Below are 15899 nucleotides of genomic sequence, written 5' to 3'. Positions count from 1 at the left end.
CATGTTCCTTCCATACGTGTCTAGAGTTTTCTCTTGCTTCCTCTTGCTTCTTCCTTTCCCGCTGCTGTGCGAAGGCAATTTGGCGATTGCTTGGTCCTGGGGTCTCTTGATCATGTTCAGGGCTAGGGGACCATGTGTCGTGACGGCGCCATGGTACTGGTGTCACAGTCCCAGCCTGTATTGCTGTTTTCGAAGTTCTGGATTGACAAACTTTTTGCCAAGGGAAGACACTTGGTATGTAACCCGCAGACCCTTTCGTATGGGTGCGTTTCCCTACAAAAAAACAGGAAAAAGAAAATTGTATTATCTCAAAAGATAACTACAAAAATGTACATGCAATAATGATCTCTGTGGAATATCTCTGAAATTTTGACCAAATTCCAAAATGTACACTTACACAGGTCAGCATATGTAATCATAATTTCCATTTGTAACCAGTATTGAAAAAAATGAATGATAATACATGTATGTCTCCGCTGAACAACATAGTTTTCACTTCATTACGAACGTAATTTGCATTGCTTAATTCTACCATGGTCTGAGTTCTTTTTGAAATGAAATCACATCCACCAATTTTATGTAACGTTACTACAGACCACTCGACGCGATCGACGGTGGGGGGAGGGGGGCGTCATAGCCAAATCATATCACATAACGCGGCGTAAGATAAACGTTATTTGTGAGGGGCAGGGTAGTTGTTAAAATACACAGATACGAATTATCGTACTGACTATTAAACTCACCTCCTACAAAATGATCTGAGCAGATCCTGTCGTAGTTGCTAGGGACCCAGTCCACTCGCCTTACGCTGGCCTCCCACAGTCGACGTAAATGTCGATTTGCCTCTCCTTGAGGGAACTTTTAGTAGGACCTCTTTACCGTATCTGTTCCTTGTCGGTTTTTACACCCCGGCACGCAACACCTAGAACCTTGATAAATGGGTTTTTGTTTTCTGACGGCAAAAGCCGCCGCCATGCAAGCTTGAGAGTTCGAAACTAGACCGGATGTTGTCCGTCGCGCAAGGAATTGTGGGATTTGTGAACGGGGCGAATACCAAAAATCACGATGATCCGTCCACCGCTTCTTGAGTTATCCTCTTTTGAATATTTCTAAAGAAACGCCCCTGCAGTTCCTGAGCAAGCCGCTAGGGGCCCAAACCTATGTCACTTCTTTCGAAGCACAAGACCTACCTACCATCCAAATTTCGTGACCCTAGCACGTCCAGATCACGAGATATTAAAACCGGAAGTTCAACTGCAGTACCATAATAAGACGCTAGGGGCCCCAAACTCCAATCATTTTGAGGTCTCTACTGAGACCTACCAACCTACTAAATATAAAGTTAATCTATTTAAGCCTTCTCAAGTTATCGTATTTACAGACAGACACACACACGAACGCCTCTGAATAAGCTTCTTGGCGAAGGTAATTAAAGCATTTCAACATGAATTATGAAAGCCATTACATAATTGATATCTGCCGATGTTTTTTTTTAAGAAATAGACTAGTATTATTGTCTTGATTGTCATTGTCGTTATGCATTGTTCCATGTTCAGCTGTTGAGTAATAAATTTAATTCATTCTTTCTTGTTCAACTTCTTCCTATCTTGGACTAGTCATATTCATTCAATGTCTTCATTAATTTTGTAAATTAGATACTGCAAGTGCAAACTTTGCGTGAGCCTTGGTTATATATAGTTCGCAACAAAACTACTGCCATGGATGTAGCAGCGAGCTCTCTGACCTTTTGACCCTCCCACCAATCAAGAAGCAGCTTTCAGAAACAACCTGTAGGTCTTTGAACTTTTTACTCTCCCATCCACCAATCCTGAACACGCAGTTTTCAGTAACAACCAGTAGCTCTGTGACCTTGTAACTTTCCCACCCACCAATCAACACGCAGCTTTCAGAAACAACCAGTAGCTCTGTGACCTTGTGACTCTCCCACCCACCAATCAACACGCAGCTTTCAGTAACAACAAGTACCTCTGTGACCTTGTGAATCTCCCACCCACCAATCAACACGCAGTTTCAGTAGTTAACAACCTGTAGCTCTGACATTGTGACCCTCCCACCCACCAATCAACACGCAGCTTTCAGAAACAACCGGTAGCTCTGTGACCTTGTGACTCTCCCACCCACCAATCAACACACAGTTTTCAGAAACAACCTGTAGCTCTCTGACCTTGTGACTCTCCCACCCACCAATCAACACGCAGCTTTCAGAAACAACTTGTACATAGCTCTCTGACCTTGTGACTCCCCCACCCACCAATCAACACGCAGCTTTCAGAAACAACCTGTATCTCTGTGACTTTGTGACTCTCTCACCCACCAATCCTGAACACCCAGCTTTCAGTATCAGTCTGTAGGGCACGTGTAGCTATGTTCCCACACACCGTCTGACTTTTGACCTAGATCTGTCAAACAGCAGAGAACTGTGCGGAGGTTAGTCACAGTTCACACCGTCACAGATCGTTTGCAGCTGGGGAAGCAAAACGTAGCATGGCAGCGTGCGGTAAGTTTATTCGCCAACAGACATAAACATCCAATTGTACGAATTCTGCAACAGTTCCTTTGACTTTTTGATCTATCACTTTACCGATCTCTTTTCACGGGGGCAGGCTGCCCTGGAGCCGAGGAACTGGGCTGTGCAGGCCCTGGAAACAGTACTAGTCTGGCACGTAGTCTGGGGATCGGATAGGTCAGGCAGACCTCGCATAACTAGTTGCAGTTATGAAATCTGGAGACAAAGTGGTGTTTTGTTGCAGTCCCTGGACTTTTGTATTTCGTAGTCAGCCTGATATGTGTTGACTTCCCTGTCTGTTTTAAAGAATACACATACAAGGCCGGGGAGTATGACGTGTCACCACAGATGAAGGAGGACTTTGACCGGGACGGGTTTGTTATTGTACGGTAAGTGTACCTAGGTTATGTGTAGAACTATGGTATATTTTGACAGGATCTTTTGTAAAGACTATGGATAATGCTTTTGGTTTACGTCTTTGGTTTACGTTTACGTCTGATCTGTTGTGACCCCAATGACATAACCCCCAGGGCCTATCCGCTATATGTATAGCGTACTGATATCTGTGAGGCAGAAAATTTGATGTCGCTGACAGAATAACTGTTGGTTGTTTCGTATTCTGGGCGGGTTCGAGCTATTTATTGGTGGTACCAAAATGAAGAAACTCCTCACGTAGCTTGTTATGGGTAGGCTGGTTACCAAACCTATTATAGCTCTAACCAGGCTGTGTTATGGGGGCTATTTCAAGTGCTATAGGCATGAAATGATGATGAAAATCTGAAATGACTGTAAATTTCAATATTAGACAGATTTCTTCATCAAAAGTATTTTTATTGCTGCCCTGAAATTGCATTGGGTGCCTTTAAGGAATTTGCTGGACGCGGAAGAGGTGGAGAAACTTCGTCAGACGGTAGGGGGCGCTGATGGCGGGATGTTGTCTAACGCCTTCCACTCTGCAGACGACACCGGGCGCCTGGTCAAGGTCTGTCTCTGGAAACACCCTGGGAACGACGTCACGGGCATCATTGCACGCAGTAAGAAAGTGGCGGGAACGTTTGAAAAGGTGAATTGTAGGGAAATAGAAAGCAAGTATGCAAATTACGAGTCTGATAGTTAACAAGGAAATGTAGAAATCTCTTGCATTTCATGATAGGACCCTTTAAACCTGAGAGGAACATCAACAGAAATAGATGAATGTAAATGAAGACCCAATTTTCATAACCCACAAGATAATATCATAGTGATGATCATGAATGGCGGGAATTTAATTCCAGTGGCATTTGATGAACATCGCCAAACATAAATTATGCAAATCAGGACATAATTGATTAAGGACTGGCCTTTTTCGCACGCTACCACTGTGATTGTACAACTCCTATTATTCGGGTGGAGAAGATGATCAGCTAATTTAATTCATGCCAAAATGACTTTATTTGCATAATCACGACATTAACTATTCGTCAGTTTTAAAGGTTAAAGTATGGTGAAAGTTTGAAGTCGTTTTCTATTTGTCCTTTAAGCCAATTCTTCATCTGTGATTGTTTTATATTCCTTAAACGTAACAAACGATATGCAGCAAGTTTAAACTGTAATTCCCAACACAAGAAATTGGACTCACCCAAATTTTTGACTGTACAACTCCAGTCTTTGTCAAGGAATGAACAATCCACCGCTTCAGTGACGTCACACAGATAACACGTGACTCCGTGAGCAGTGGATCATAGGTTGCAGAAAGTCTGTGGCGTCCCAACTTACTGGAGACTTTCTGCAACCTATGATCCACTGCTCACGGAGTCACGTGTGTTATCTTCGTGACGTCACAGAAGCGGTGGATTGCTCATTCCTCGACAAAGACTGGAGTTGTACAGCCGAAAATTTTTTCGGGGGGGTCCAATTTGTTGTACTGAAAATTACAGTTTAAACTTGCTACATAATGACTTCTACCAACAAAAATGAATTTTCAAGGTAAAAAACGTTAGCTATGTTTCTTGCCAAGCTCCTTGGAGAAGAGGTTTACCAGTACCACGCTAAGGTCAACATTAAAGAGCCAGAGCAGGGAGGGGCGTTTTTGTGGCACCAGGACTATGGGTGAGTTTTTATATACCATACGTTTGTGCAGCTTACATGAATTATATACGTATGTAGTACTTGTATACAAGAATTTTATTATTAAGTATAAGCCATGTTTGTGAACTTTACATTCTGGTATTTTGTGGTGGCACCACAAAATGAGTGAGCCTCGAGTGGACTGTTTTTGCGCCAGCCATAACTATTAGAAATGTGAGATAATTGCACAAACATGTTGACAAATGGAAGTAAATTACAAACATACAAATACATTGAAATTAATGCATTTTTGTGCAGAAATGTAACATAATGTCCTTAAAGATGATCGAAATATTCCAAAGATTTCCAAAGAGTAGTAGCTTTTTTTTCATGATATAAATAATCAGTGTTCATAACCTAACATTTAACAATTTCTACACAATTTATCTCCTATCTACTATTTGCTTATTGAACTATCTAGATACTGGTACAACAACGGCCTGTTGTTTCCGGACATGGGAACAGTGTTCATTGCTATGGACAGAGCTGACAAGAACAACGGCTGTCTTCAGGTTGGTACAGGAAAGAAAATTGAAAATGGGGCAGACATACTGTATTCTTTGTCGTTTGTTTGTTTTATCAGGATCTCCATTAATGTCTTTTGAAGTTTTATTTTATATTTTATGTTCAATTGTCGTTGTCATACATTGTACCATGTACAATTGTCGTGCAATTTAGTTCTCCTTCTTCACAACTTCCCCTGTGTATGTACAGGTGATGCGGGCTGCGTTGATCACACACATGTGGCGGGACATTGTTTGTTTGTTTGTTTGCTTTGTTAGGATTTCCATCATTATTTGTTCCATAACCTCCCCTTGTGTGTGTACAGGTGATGTGGGGCTCCCACCGTGCGGGCTGGGTTGATCATATACTTTGTTTGTTTGTTTGTGTATTTTGCTTTGATCTCCATCATTGTTTGCATGTTCCATTAGGCCACACCGATTTGATTTTTATGGATGACATCCTCTGAAGATCCCCAAACTTGTGCGCGCGGGCGAAAAAAAGAAAAATCCGGCCAAAAATAAAAAGGCTACTATGCTACAGGAATACAAAGCTGGTATTGTGAATTTGGCGCATTACATTGCGACGTATACGACAGGCCTGCACATGCTTTTGTGGAATTTATGAATCGACACTGTACGTATGTACTGAGTTCTTGAGTCGTGGAGCTTCGGCAGCCTGGGTGCCGTCCTCCAGAGTTACCACCGGCTTCGTTGTCGCTAACCACCATGTACTACCCAGGCCTAAAGCCAGGCCAGAGCCTCGGAAGACGTGATCTTTTTTTTTTTTGAGAACAGGCGAAAATCAATGCGCGCGCGGATGTCATCCATAAAATTAAGTTGGTGTGGCCTAACCTCCCCCTGTGTGTGATGAGGGTGTCTCACCGTGCGGGCCTTGTTGATCACATACTTTGTTTTTTTTTTTATTTATTTGTTTGTTTGTTTGTTTGTTTGTTTGTTTGCTTTATCTCCATTAGTGTTTGTTCCATAACTTTTCCCCTGTGTGCGTACAGGTGATGAGAGGCTCCCACCGTGCAGGCCGGGTTGATCACACACGTGTGGCGGGACGGACTTTGTTTGTTTGTTTGTTTGTCAGATCTCCATTAGTGTTTGTTCCATGTGTGCGTACAGGTGATGCGGGGCTCCCACCGTGCAGGCCGGGTTGATCACACACGTGTGGCGGGACAGACAGACTTTGTTTGTTTGTTTGTTTGTTAGATCCCCATTAGTGTTTGTTCCATGTGTGTGTACAGGTGATGCGGGGCTCCCACCGTGCAGGCCGGGTTGATCACACACGTGTGGCGGGACGGACTTTGTTTGTTTGTTTGTTAGATCTCCATTAGTGTTTGTTCCATGTGTGTGTACAGGTGATGCGGGGCTCCCACCGTGCAGGCAGGGTTGATCACACACGTGTGGCGGGACAGACACACTTTGTTTGTTTGTTTGTTTGTTTGTTTGTTAGATCTCCATTAGTGTTTGTTCCATGTGTATGTACAGGTGATGCGGGGCTCCCACCGTGCAGGCCGGGTTGATCACACACGTGTAGCGGGGCAGACAGGAGCGGACTTAGGCAGGGTCAAGCATTTGGAGAAGGTCAGTGGCATGTTTTTATTGATATTAGGCGACACTGGTCCAATTGTATGGATTGCGCACGCATTGATTTTCGCCTCTTTGAAAAAAATACCTCCTCCCAGGCTCACGGAACTCCAGAACTCCGTTCCGACCCATGAATGCCACAAAAGGCCAGCATGTGTCGGCTTGTCGTATAGGTTACTAATAGTATGTACTACCGCAAATTCACAATACCAGCTTTGTATTCCTGTGGTTTAGCAGCATTTTTGGGCTGGAATTCTTTCTATTCGCCCGCGCGCACTAGTTTGGGATCTTCGGCGGATGCCATCCATAAAATTAAGGCAAAGTGGACTTACTGTTATCTGTTCACACATATGTGTAAACCAACACTTGTGTCACGCAAATAATGTTCAGGTCCAGAAAAGCACAGCGAGGCTCCATACGTTCGGTTGCAGGTTAAACAAAACGTTCTTCATTCTACAACATATTTGGTCCATAACTGAAGACTATTTACCAAACCTAATGTATAGAAAAATACGGCAAGATACTGGCATACTAGTAGATGTAATTTCATCACTACTATGACTATATGGCCACGGCACACACACCTGTGTGACTATCTGTGTAACCGTCTTAAAAAGCCACTAGAATGCCCATAATCAAATTTGACCTTCGTATTTCCCACACCAACCTACCTACAAAGTATTGTGAAAAAATATCCACAAAATCAGAAGTTGATCTGTCTGGTCAAATTCCGACTTAAAAGGCCCACAATAGTTTTTACAAATAGCAGCTATTTCGCTGACAACTACATGTATGCCAGGTATCTAGTTTTGTAAAGCAAACACCTGCTAATTATGTCCCACTTAACACGAGATTTTATTATTCATACCAGGTACATCTCTGCAGTACCCTACAAAGTCGCTAGATTACCCATAATTGACGTTGACTCAACCCCGATCCCACCCTAATCTATCTACGAAATATGAATTCAAGATAAATGCAGTTCAGTTCAGTTCAGTGCGTCCTTATGATGACGCCATGTACTGCCCCCACAAGTTCCTGTCTCGTCTAGCCAAGGACCACAGCAAAAGTTTTAAACCGTTCGAAAATCGCCAACTCCTATACATGGTGTACAAAATACACAACCTTTTTGACGAAGGTAATAGGGGAATTTAGCTCTCAGGTACATTTGTTAAGTACTTTCGTGCAAGATTTATAGATGTTTTTTCTTAACACTCTGAATCATCTGATCAAACAATTTCTTGGCCCATATTTTCGGATTCCGACTCAAACCTTCACAAAAGTCGCCATTGACTGAGAATGGCTCATTCCATTTACTGATAGGAATTTCTAAATGCTTCTCTTTCGTACGTTTGGAGCAGAAAGTGTTGACTCTTTTCACCACGTCTTTGAAGTACGTCACTTCCTCCCAGAATCCCTTTCGCGTTTCCTGCTCCACGCTCCTCCAGAATGTCCTGTTGAAGAAGTCGTACATTCTCAAGTCAATGGTGTTGATTCTTCTATGATTCTCCAACTGTTGGTCCGTGAGGGGGACGTATTCCTGTCGATTGTGTTGCTTGTTGACATGTTTAGTGGAGTGCAGTATGTCGAACAAACCCCAACACAACCTCCGCCTCAACATGACAAGAGACTCATCGTAGTACTCGCTGATGATGACGAAGGTGTACCATTGGTCGAGCTGCTTGATTAGATTATCCATGAGCCTAGTGTCCTGTGTACCGAGGAGATTTGGCGGGAAACCCATGACGTAAGCTTGCTTGTTTCTTTCCCTACTTCTCCCTATATTTTCCGTCAGCGCCAGTTCATGTTCATACCGCTCGGGGTTATCCAGAAAGTCTCCCAGCGGATTCCGACTTTTCGTTAACCCGTAGCGGAGGGGCTTTTCAAAGTAGAAGAACTGTGAACGGAAGTGGCTGAGAGGTTCACGCATGATTCCGATGTACCTGGTGCCCGGTGTCATGATCCGGTCCATCAGTGTCTTGTTGAAGACGGTGTGCTGTACGAGGAAATTGAAGCGATCCTCAAACACTTTCCAACGAGCGCAGTTAGACTTGTATATCTCCGTCCTATCAATGGAGGAAAACAACTTTTTTTCAGTTATCAAATACGTAATCAATTCAGTCAACTTTTGTCAGTTTGATTTCAAACGACGTTACGATTAGGCCATGTTGATTTGATCATATGGATGACATCCACGGCCACCCTCGCATGTATTTTCGGCCGTTTCCAAAAAATGTTTTCAACAATAGTGTAAATCGTAACAACAGTTGCAAAATGGGCAAATATATACCGTAAGGTGAAAAAAAACATTGGAAAACGATACCAATGTCGTAGAATGCGAACATCAAACGAAAAAGACAAAAGTGTAAAGAAACAAATTTGAAGACTAGATTATTTGCCAAACTACACTCATTTGTTCAACCTTCAAAACCATGTAGATTTCATAGTGAAAACAACTTTTTGTTGGGCCAAACCTTTTTTTATTCGCACGCTCGCATCAGTTTTGGGGTTCCCACTGGATGTCATCCATATAATCAAATCAACATGGCCTTACCAACTTTCTACCTTTAACAAGAATTCTGAGACCACAGACGACCATCAAATATTTACATAGTAACTAATTTGTGTCATGAAAAAGGGTCAAGTCTAATGCAACATAACCCGTATGCTATCTCCTTTTGCGATTCCCTTCTTTCTCATGCAAGGGAAACAGCTGTCAAATTGAGATCATGTAACAAAAACACCTGCTGTTGGCTGTCAAGGAGGTCATGTAATGAAAAACACGTGAAAGCAAAGAGCGAAATAAGATGTACAAATAATTAATGACGTTCTCACTCTGGGACAAACTGAACCCAGCCATACCAATTACAACTTAAACCTAAGGGCCATGCGGAAACACACACACACACACACACACGCAAGCACACACATACATGTGCGCGCACACACACACACACACACACACACACACACACACATACCAAAAACAACCGGTAGTTCTCTGTGTATTAATTGCCTGTTCCTTTTGTTCTTGCAATTAGCCCTCGGGCATGAAATTTTAATAATTTCATTTACCAAAAACAATACCTCCATTTTTCATGGATGAAAAATTAAGTCGTAACATTTAGCGCCTCATTCGAAAGAAAACATTCCTTCCTGTTTCTGTACACATATTGGCAAGACACAGCAGGTTTTAAGCGGCTTGACAAATTTGAGATCCAAATTGAATGGCGTTTTATCTTGAAAATTCATTTGTGTTGGTAGAAATCATTATGAAGCAAGTTTAAACTGCAATTTCCAATACAACAGATTGGACTCCCTCAAATTTTTGACTGTACAACTCCAGTCTTTGTCAAGGAATGAGCAATCCACCGCTTCCGTGACATCATGCAGATAACACACATGACTCCGTGAGCAGTGGATCATAGGTTGCAGAAAGTCTGAGGCGCCCCCCGTCTCTGTTGAGGGATGGCTGTACAGTCGAAAATTTGGGTGGGTCCAATTTGTTGTGTTGGAAATTGCAGTTTAAACTTGCTTCATAATGAATGGCGTTAAAATATTAGTGGAGGTTGGACAGAGGAACGCGGTGTTATATTCTAGTTGAGGACTTTTCAATAAGAAGTCTTTCACCTGGGAAAAGTAAGTCTCATTCCGTTGGTTCCATAGCACATGATCATGTGATGGTTGTAGGCGAACCTCAGCAAGATGACGGCAGTACTGTCTGAACCAGTCTTGTGGACCTACAATGTGCAAACCGACAACTGTGGCTGGAAATACTTAAAGGGGCATTATGTAACATTTTTCCAAAACCGAAAAATCTTATGCTGAGGTCACATTTCCAAACCGGGGCCCGGCCGGGCAGCTTATGGGAACGAAGGGTACTATAAAAGACAACAGACTCAGAAAAAATTGAAAGATAATCATGAGTACTATTTGTGTATATTCCTGTTGAAACTTGTTGATTTTTCGTCCATACAAACAACCCGGCCGGGCCCCGGTTTGGAAATGCTGACCTCATGATAAACTGAAATTATCGTGTGGTTGTCATCTACTTCTACTTTCAACGTATTTGTGCAATTACCTCACATTTCTGACATTTCCGCCCTAAAATTGCATTGATTGATGCCTTTATCATTTGCATGCCATTGTGTATGTAAAATTGTATGAATTAGGAGGGTAGAAAGAGAAAGACACTCCTGGTCCCGGGCCGGGGATCGAACCCACGCCAAACCCGGGCCCGACGCTCTAACGATTCGGCTAAAAGATCTAGACCTAGGTCAGTTGGTAGCGCCTATAAACCCCCCCACTGTTACAAAATGGCCCCTGCGCGTACCTTGATAAAAACAAAGTTGGTAACAGGCTCCGTACAGTCCCCGGGCGACAGGCTCCAGTTCCGCCCCATGGTCCCGAGTTCCGACGGGAGAGACGTGAGAGATGTCACGTTCTCTGCCGCTGTCACAAGTCGGTCATGTCGTCCGAACACTGCGTCACTGCAGACAAGATTAATAAAATAGAAGGTAATTGCACATTCGTACCCGGAGACTAATTGCAAATTACAAACATAAAGGAACATTGAAACAGAGTATAGAATAACTAAAATCTACATGTCATGATGATGGAAAGATATTTGTCTAAAACTATGTCTGAAGGGTTTGACTTCTCTTCTGTAAACTATGGAAGACGTAATGTCACACCTTTGTCAAAATTTGTGGGTTTTGGGAAGTTGAAAGAAGAATAGGTTTTTTTTGTAAGTTTAGCGAAATTGTAGAAGTTTGAATAGTCAACTCATTTAGAGCGTGGTTATGAACCGAACAGTTTGAGATGTGTATTTCGTCTTCCACAGTCTTTGCGCTACAATATTTACAAATTCTTTCACATATACAGATAGTCGTCTATAAATCAATGAACTAGCTCACTAGTTGGAATTGCTTCTCCGTGCCTCGGAGGTAGAATTTGTTTCTTTCATTCTACCTTGATATTTCAAAAATGAAATACGTTTTATTTATTTATTTATTTCGCACAAAAAAGGTGAAGTAAATTAGATTAAAAACATAACAAAACAATCACAATTAAACTGATTAACTGAAATACTTAAATGAAAATCAAGGCGAATGAAGAGAAAATATCCACAAATCGTGAATAAGTACCAATCAGTTAAAAACAAAATTATATCAAAATAGCAAAATTCCAGTATTTAACAGCACAACAACTTCTTGGGAGGACTAGCCACATTAGTAGCATGATATCGATATTAAGACAGCAAATTGAGAACAATGTTGGAATAGTCCGGTATGTGCCGTACACTATTCTACCACCTGCCTCGTCATGCAAAACATCATCGAAAATCTTTGTCAACGATATCGGTTGTGTAACCAAGGATATTATATACATATTTGTATAATGTCCTTGGTGTAACTAAAGATCCCACGTCAAAAAGAAAACATAGGACGACAGCCACCGCTATTTTTTTTAAATTACTTCATAGGTCACCACAAAACAAGGCTCATGAGAGCCACTCAAAATGTTTTGGGTTACAGTACAGCCGGTGAGGACAGATGTTTGTTGACCTTAGACTTGAAAAGTTTAAGGTTATACTCATAATGGAAACAATCATGTGGTAGCTTATTCCAAAGTGATGTTGTTCTGGGAAAGAAGATTTTCAATATTCCAAAGTGAATGAAAGAAGCTTTCAGCGTGGAACTTCCTCCTAAGAGGTGGTAAATGGAGGATTCGAGCCAAAACACGACAAAAGTAAGACATCTGCTTGTAGAAAAAAGCGGTACCTTGAATTTTGTCGTTGCTTCTGAAGACGTTTAGATGTCGCCATGTCCGGCCGATCCCACATCTGTCCGGTGAAGTTCACGTTCAGATCCAGAAGAAACAGAATGATCAGACACAGGAGCACCCACCACAACAAGTTGACTTTTCCTGTTTCCGCCATTTTGAATTCTCGACCTGTTCCTTGATCTTTTTTCTTCAGGACGTACTTGTACCGTGGTCTAGTCAAGGTTCCTGTGCACATAGAAAGAAGAAGACACGTATCATGGTAAATATGTTGGCTAAAGGATGTACGTTGAACAACAAAAAGTAGATGACCTGTGTTCGGTGTCAAAATTTGACTCGATCAGAGTTCGTACAGTAGTATCTGATATAATAGTAATAATTCATTCCGAACCAAGCAGTCCGGTCGTATGTAGGCCACGCGTACCTATACGTATTAAATCGAATTTGCTAAATTTCAGTCAAATTTGACCCCCGAACACGCCATTAAACCAGAGTTCTAGCTAGCGCGAAGTAGCCCAGGGGCCCCCTACGCTATGATTTTGACCCCCTACGCTAAATCCCCACCTACGCCAATTTCAATACAGCATAGGGGCATTGTGACTGTATTTCTTTGTTCAAGAATGCCAGATCAAATGTGAAAAATCACCAATCTAGGATACATTGAATGTACCTTAAGAATAACATTTTCCCCTTTGGGTATCCCTCAAATGGCCTCTTTTTTAGCTCAAACTTTTAAAAGCTCTGCACCCCCCCTCACGGTCGCTTCGCCCCCTCGACATGCGGCCAGTGCCACTACACTAAAATTAAATCCTAGCTAGAACCCTGTAAACTGAGTAACTGTGACGGCCTGCTGGTTACTGGAACAATGGCGTACCCTGGGATCTTACGTTACTCACTGATCTTCCTCAAGAGTCTGCGACGTGCTGTGCCGACGGTTGACCCACAGGCAAGAGAGCAAGTCAAAGTCAGCCTTCTCGTGGATTACTGTACCTTGTTTTATGGTAGGACGGACCAAACAAAAAATAGTAGTGACTACACGATAGTAGAGACTAAACAATGGCAGTTGACCCTAAGATAAGGGTACACAAAACGATATTCTTACCTCCAAAAGAGGGCTGTCATTCTGTGCCTGAGAAGCAGACCTCGGGGGAAAAAGGCCGGGAGAAACTCGGTACGTAAGATCACCACGATTGTCGGCCATTTCCCTTATAAGCCCCTCCGTATTCACATGTAAATCAGGATTGGCAGTGCCAATCATAGGACGTTACTTTACGAGCACACCTGATTCCAATCATGTCGGAACAAGGGAAGAAAATATTAGAAATACTAGACTCATCAAGGATGTGCTGTTCTCTCAATATGAAGAAAACTGGGCATCTGAATTATGGTCTAAACCAAAACTGAGAACTTACGTGCTAATCAAAGACACATTCTCTTCAGAAAAATACGTTACTTTACCCCTAACAAGATCACAAAGATCTCTTTGTGCCCAGTTTAGATCTGGAATATTACCTTTGTGTATTGACACGGGAAGATATCGGGGCATTCCAGAAAAGGACAGACTATGTCTGCTGTGTGATTTACAAGAAGTAGAAAATGAGGCTCACTTTATGTTTTACTGTCCGTTTTATGACAACTTACGTCAGGCACTCTTTGATACGATGTACAAGAGGCGACCTGATCTTATCTGGGATAGGGATGAACCAAAACTGAAGTGGTTATTTACAGAGGGAGTGTTTGAAACGGCGACATACTTACAGCAGGCCTGGAAAAAACGTAAACTCCACATTTATTCATAACAGGCAGATCTTATTTCGTTTTAGTGTCATTTTCAGTTTGGTTCTCCTCTTTCCTCGCTACGTTTACCTGTTCACTTTTCTGTTAAGTTGGTTCTCTGTATGTAACAGTCATGTGGCAGTTACCTCTTGTTACTTTTATGCATTATCAATTTTGGTTGAACCTAAGTTATTATTATTTATCATCTATGTTACATTTGATTTGATTTCTGTATATGACCAGTACTACTTAATTTCATGTATTTATTATATATTAAGTTATAATTTATGTTATATCTGATTCTCTGTACCTTTTGATTAGTTTTGATTTTGTATTTTGTCGGTGCCTTATAAGCCCATATGGGCTGGGCGACATATTGATCGCAATGGCACGATAATAAACAGTCATTCATTCATTCATTCATTCATTCATTCATTCATTCATATTTTGTCGATCACGAAACATGCCAAGAATGTTGCTTACCAACACCAGGTCGCTTGTAAACAAGATGGGTGAGTTTCAAGCGATCCTGCGCACGTCTGGATCTGACATTGCAGTCGTAACAGAAACATGGTCTACACCACAACTCCCAGCCGAAGTGACAACCATACAGAACTTTAACCTTTTTTCCAAATGCCGAAATCCAGCCAATCTTGCTCCTAAACAAGGTTGGGGCATAGGCTGTAGCTCGGGAGGTTTTCGAGTTCCGAGTGGGTGCCGAAGGCGGGTTCCGACGGGTGCCGAAGTCACCCGAAAATCGGCGGGTTCGGACGATCGGTAAAGACGAACGGCCAGTTCGGCAGTGATCGGGAGGCCATATTCGGCTATGTGTGACCAAAGTTGTAACTATACCCTGTACACTGCTGACCTGTTCCGAAGACCAAGTTAACCTGACCAGTTTTGCACAGTAAAAAGAAAATCAACAAGTCTGTAAAATGCTGTCAATGAAATTGCCTACTAGATATACCCCCCCCCACAGCTTGCCTGCCATTATGCTATTATGCTACTGCTATCAGACATCCACGGACACAAGCAAACACACAGACAAACACACCCAAAACAAAACTTCCGTATGCAGAGGTAAACAAGCTAACACACAATATAGAATTAAAGGTCAGCATGCTTAGAACCTCTATTCAGTAGAAACCTATACTACATAAACGATTGACATGTTCTTGCTGTTGTTGCGTCGATAGATGCAAATTAGAGGATAAGCTTTCTGTGAATAAGTTACAAACATCCTTCGTTATGAGAAACCGTTTTAAAACATTCCCTTTTATATAATAGGTGCTAGAGGTGGTGCATGCAGAGTTGGAAGCTGGTGACGCCATTTTCTTCCACTGTAACGTCCTGCACCGGAGCGACGCGAACAAGTCAAACCGGATCCGGTGGGGATATCTCATCGCTTACAACCGGGCCTCCAACGACCCCGTGTACGAGCACTACAACGCCTCGTACACACCGCTCAACATGGTCAGTAGGGTACGGTGTTTGTGTAGACGACGCAAGTTCCATGCGTAGACGATGCAGGTGTCGTGCGTAGACAACGCAGGTGTCTGCGTAGACGACGCAGGTATCATGGGTAGATGACGCAGGTGTCGTGCGTAGGC

General features: G+C 42.4%; 1 protein-coding gene and 1 long non-coding RNA gene across 3 annotated transcripts in view; one reads left to right on the top strand and one right to left on the bottom strand.

Moving 5' to 3' along the window:
• The first annotated feature begins 2430 nt into the window (after window positions 1-2430).
• LOC109476652 (ectoine dioxygenase-like) overlaps window positions 2431-15899 on the top strand; it is a 14022-nt gene continuing 553 nt past the window's right edge. Inside the window, exons 1-7 of the mRNA XM_019777654.1 lie at window positions 2431-2518; window positions 2835-2916; window positions 3395-3590; window positions 4524-4615; window positions 5055-5145; window positions 6631-6726; window positions 15577-15762. Of these exons, the coding sequence (XP_019633213.1) occupies window positions 2506-2518; window positions 2835-2916; window positions 3395-3590; window positions 4524-4615; window positions 5055-5145; window positions 6631-6726; window positions 15577-15762 (756 nt within the window). The 5' untranslated portion in view covers window positions 2431-2505. The remainder of the gene's footprint in view (window positions 2519-2834; window positions 2917-3394; window positions 3591-4523; window positions 4616-5054; window positions 5146-6630; window positions 6727-15576; window positions 15763-15899) is intronic.
• On the bottom strand, window positions 11108-13727 carry LOC109476661. Of its 2 annotated transcripts, XR_002140625.1 has the most exons (4): window positions 13616-13727; window positions 13410-13503; window positions 12513-12741; window positions 11108-11219 (listed from the first exon to the last, which is right to left on the bottom strand). It is a non-coding gene; the product is annotated as an uncharacterized LOC109476661 (long non-coding RNA). The 2 variants fall into 2 exon arrangements; XR_002140626.1 differs by lacking the exon at window positions 13410-13503.

Source organism: Branchiostoma belcheri, unplaced genomic scaffold, assembly GCF_001625305.1.
Source record: "Branchiostoma belcheri isolate BF01 breed outbred unplaced genomic scaffold, Haploidv18h27 scaffold387, whole genome shotgun sequence".
Taxonomy (NCBI): Eukaryota; Metazoa; Chordata; class Leptocardii; order Amphioxiformes; family Branchiostomatidae; genus Branchiostoma; species Branchiostoma belcheri.
Note: the sequence above shows the minus strand (reverse complement) of the source record. Positions and strands in the feature narration are given on the sequence as shown.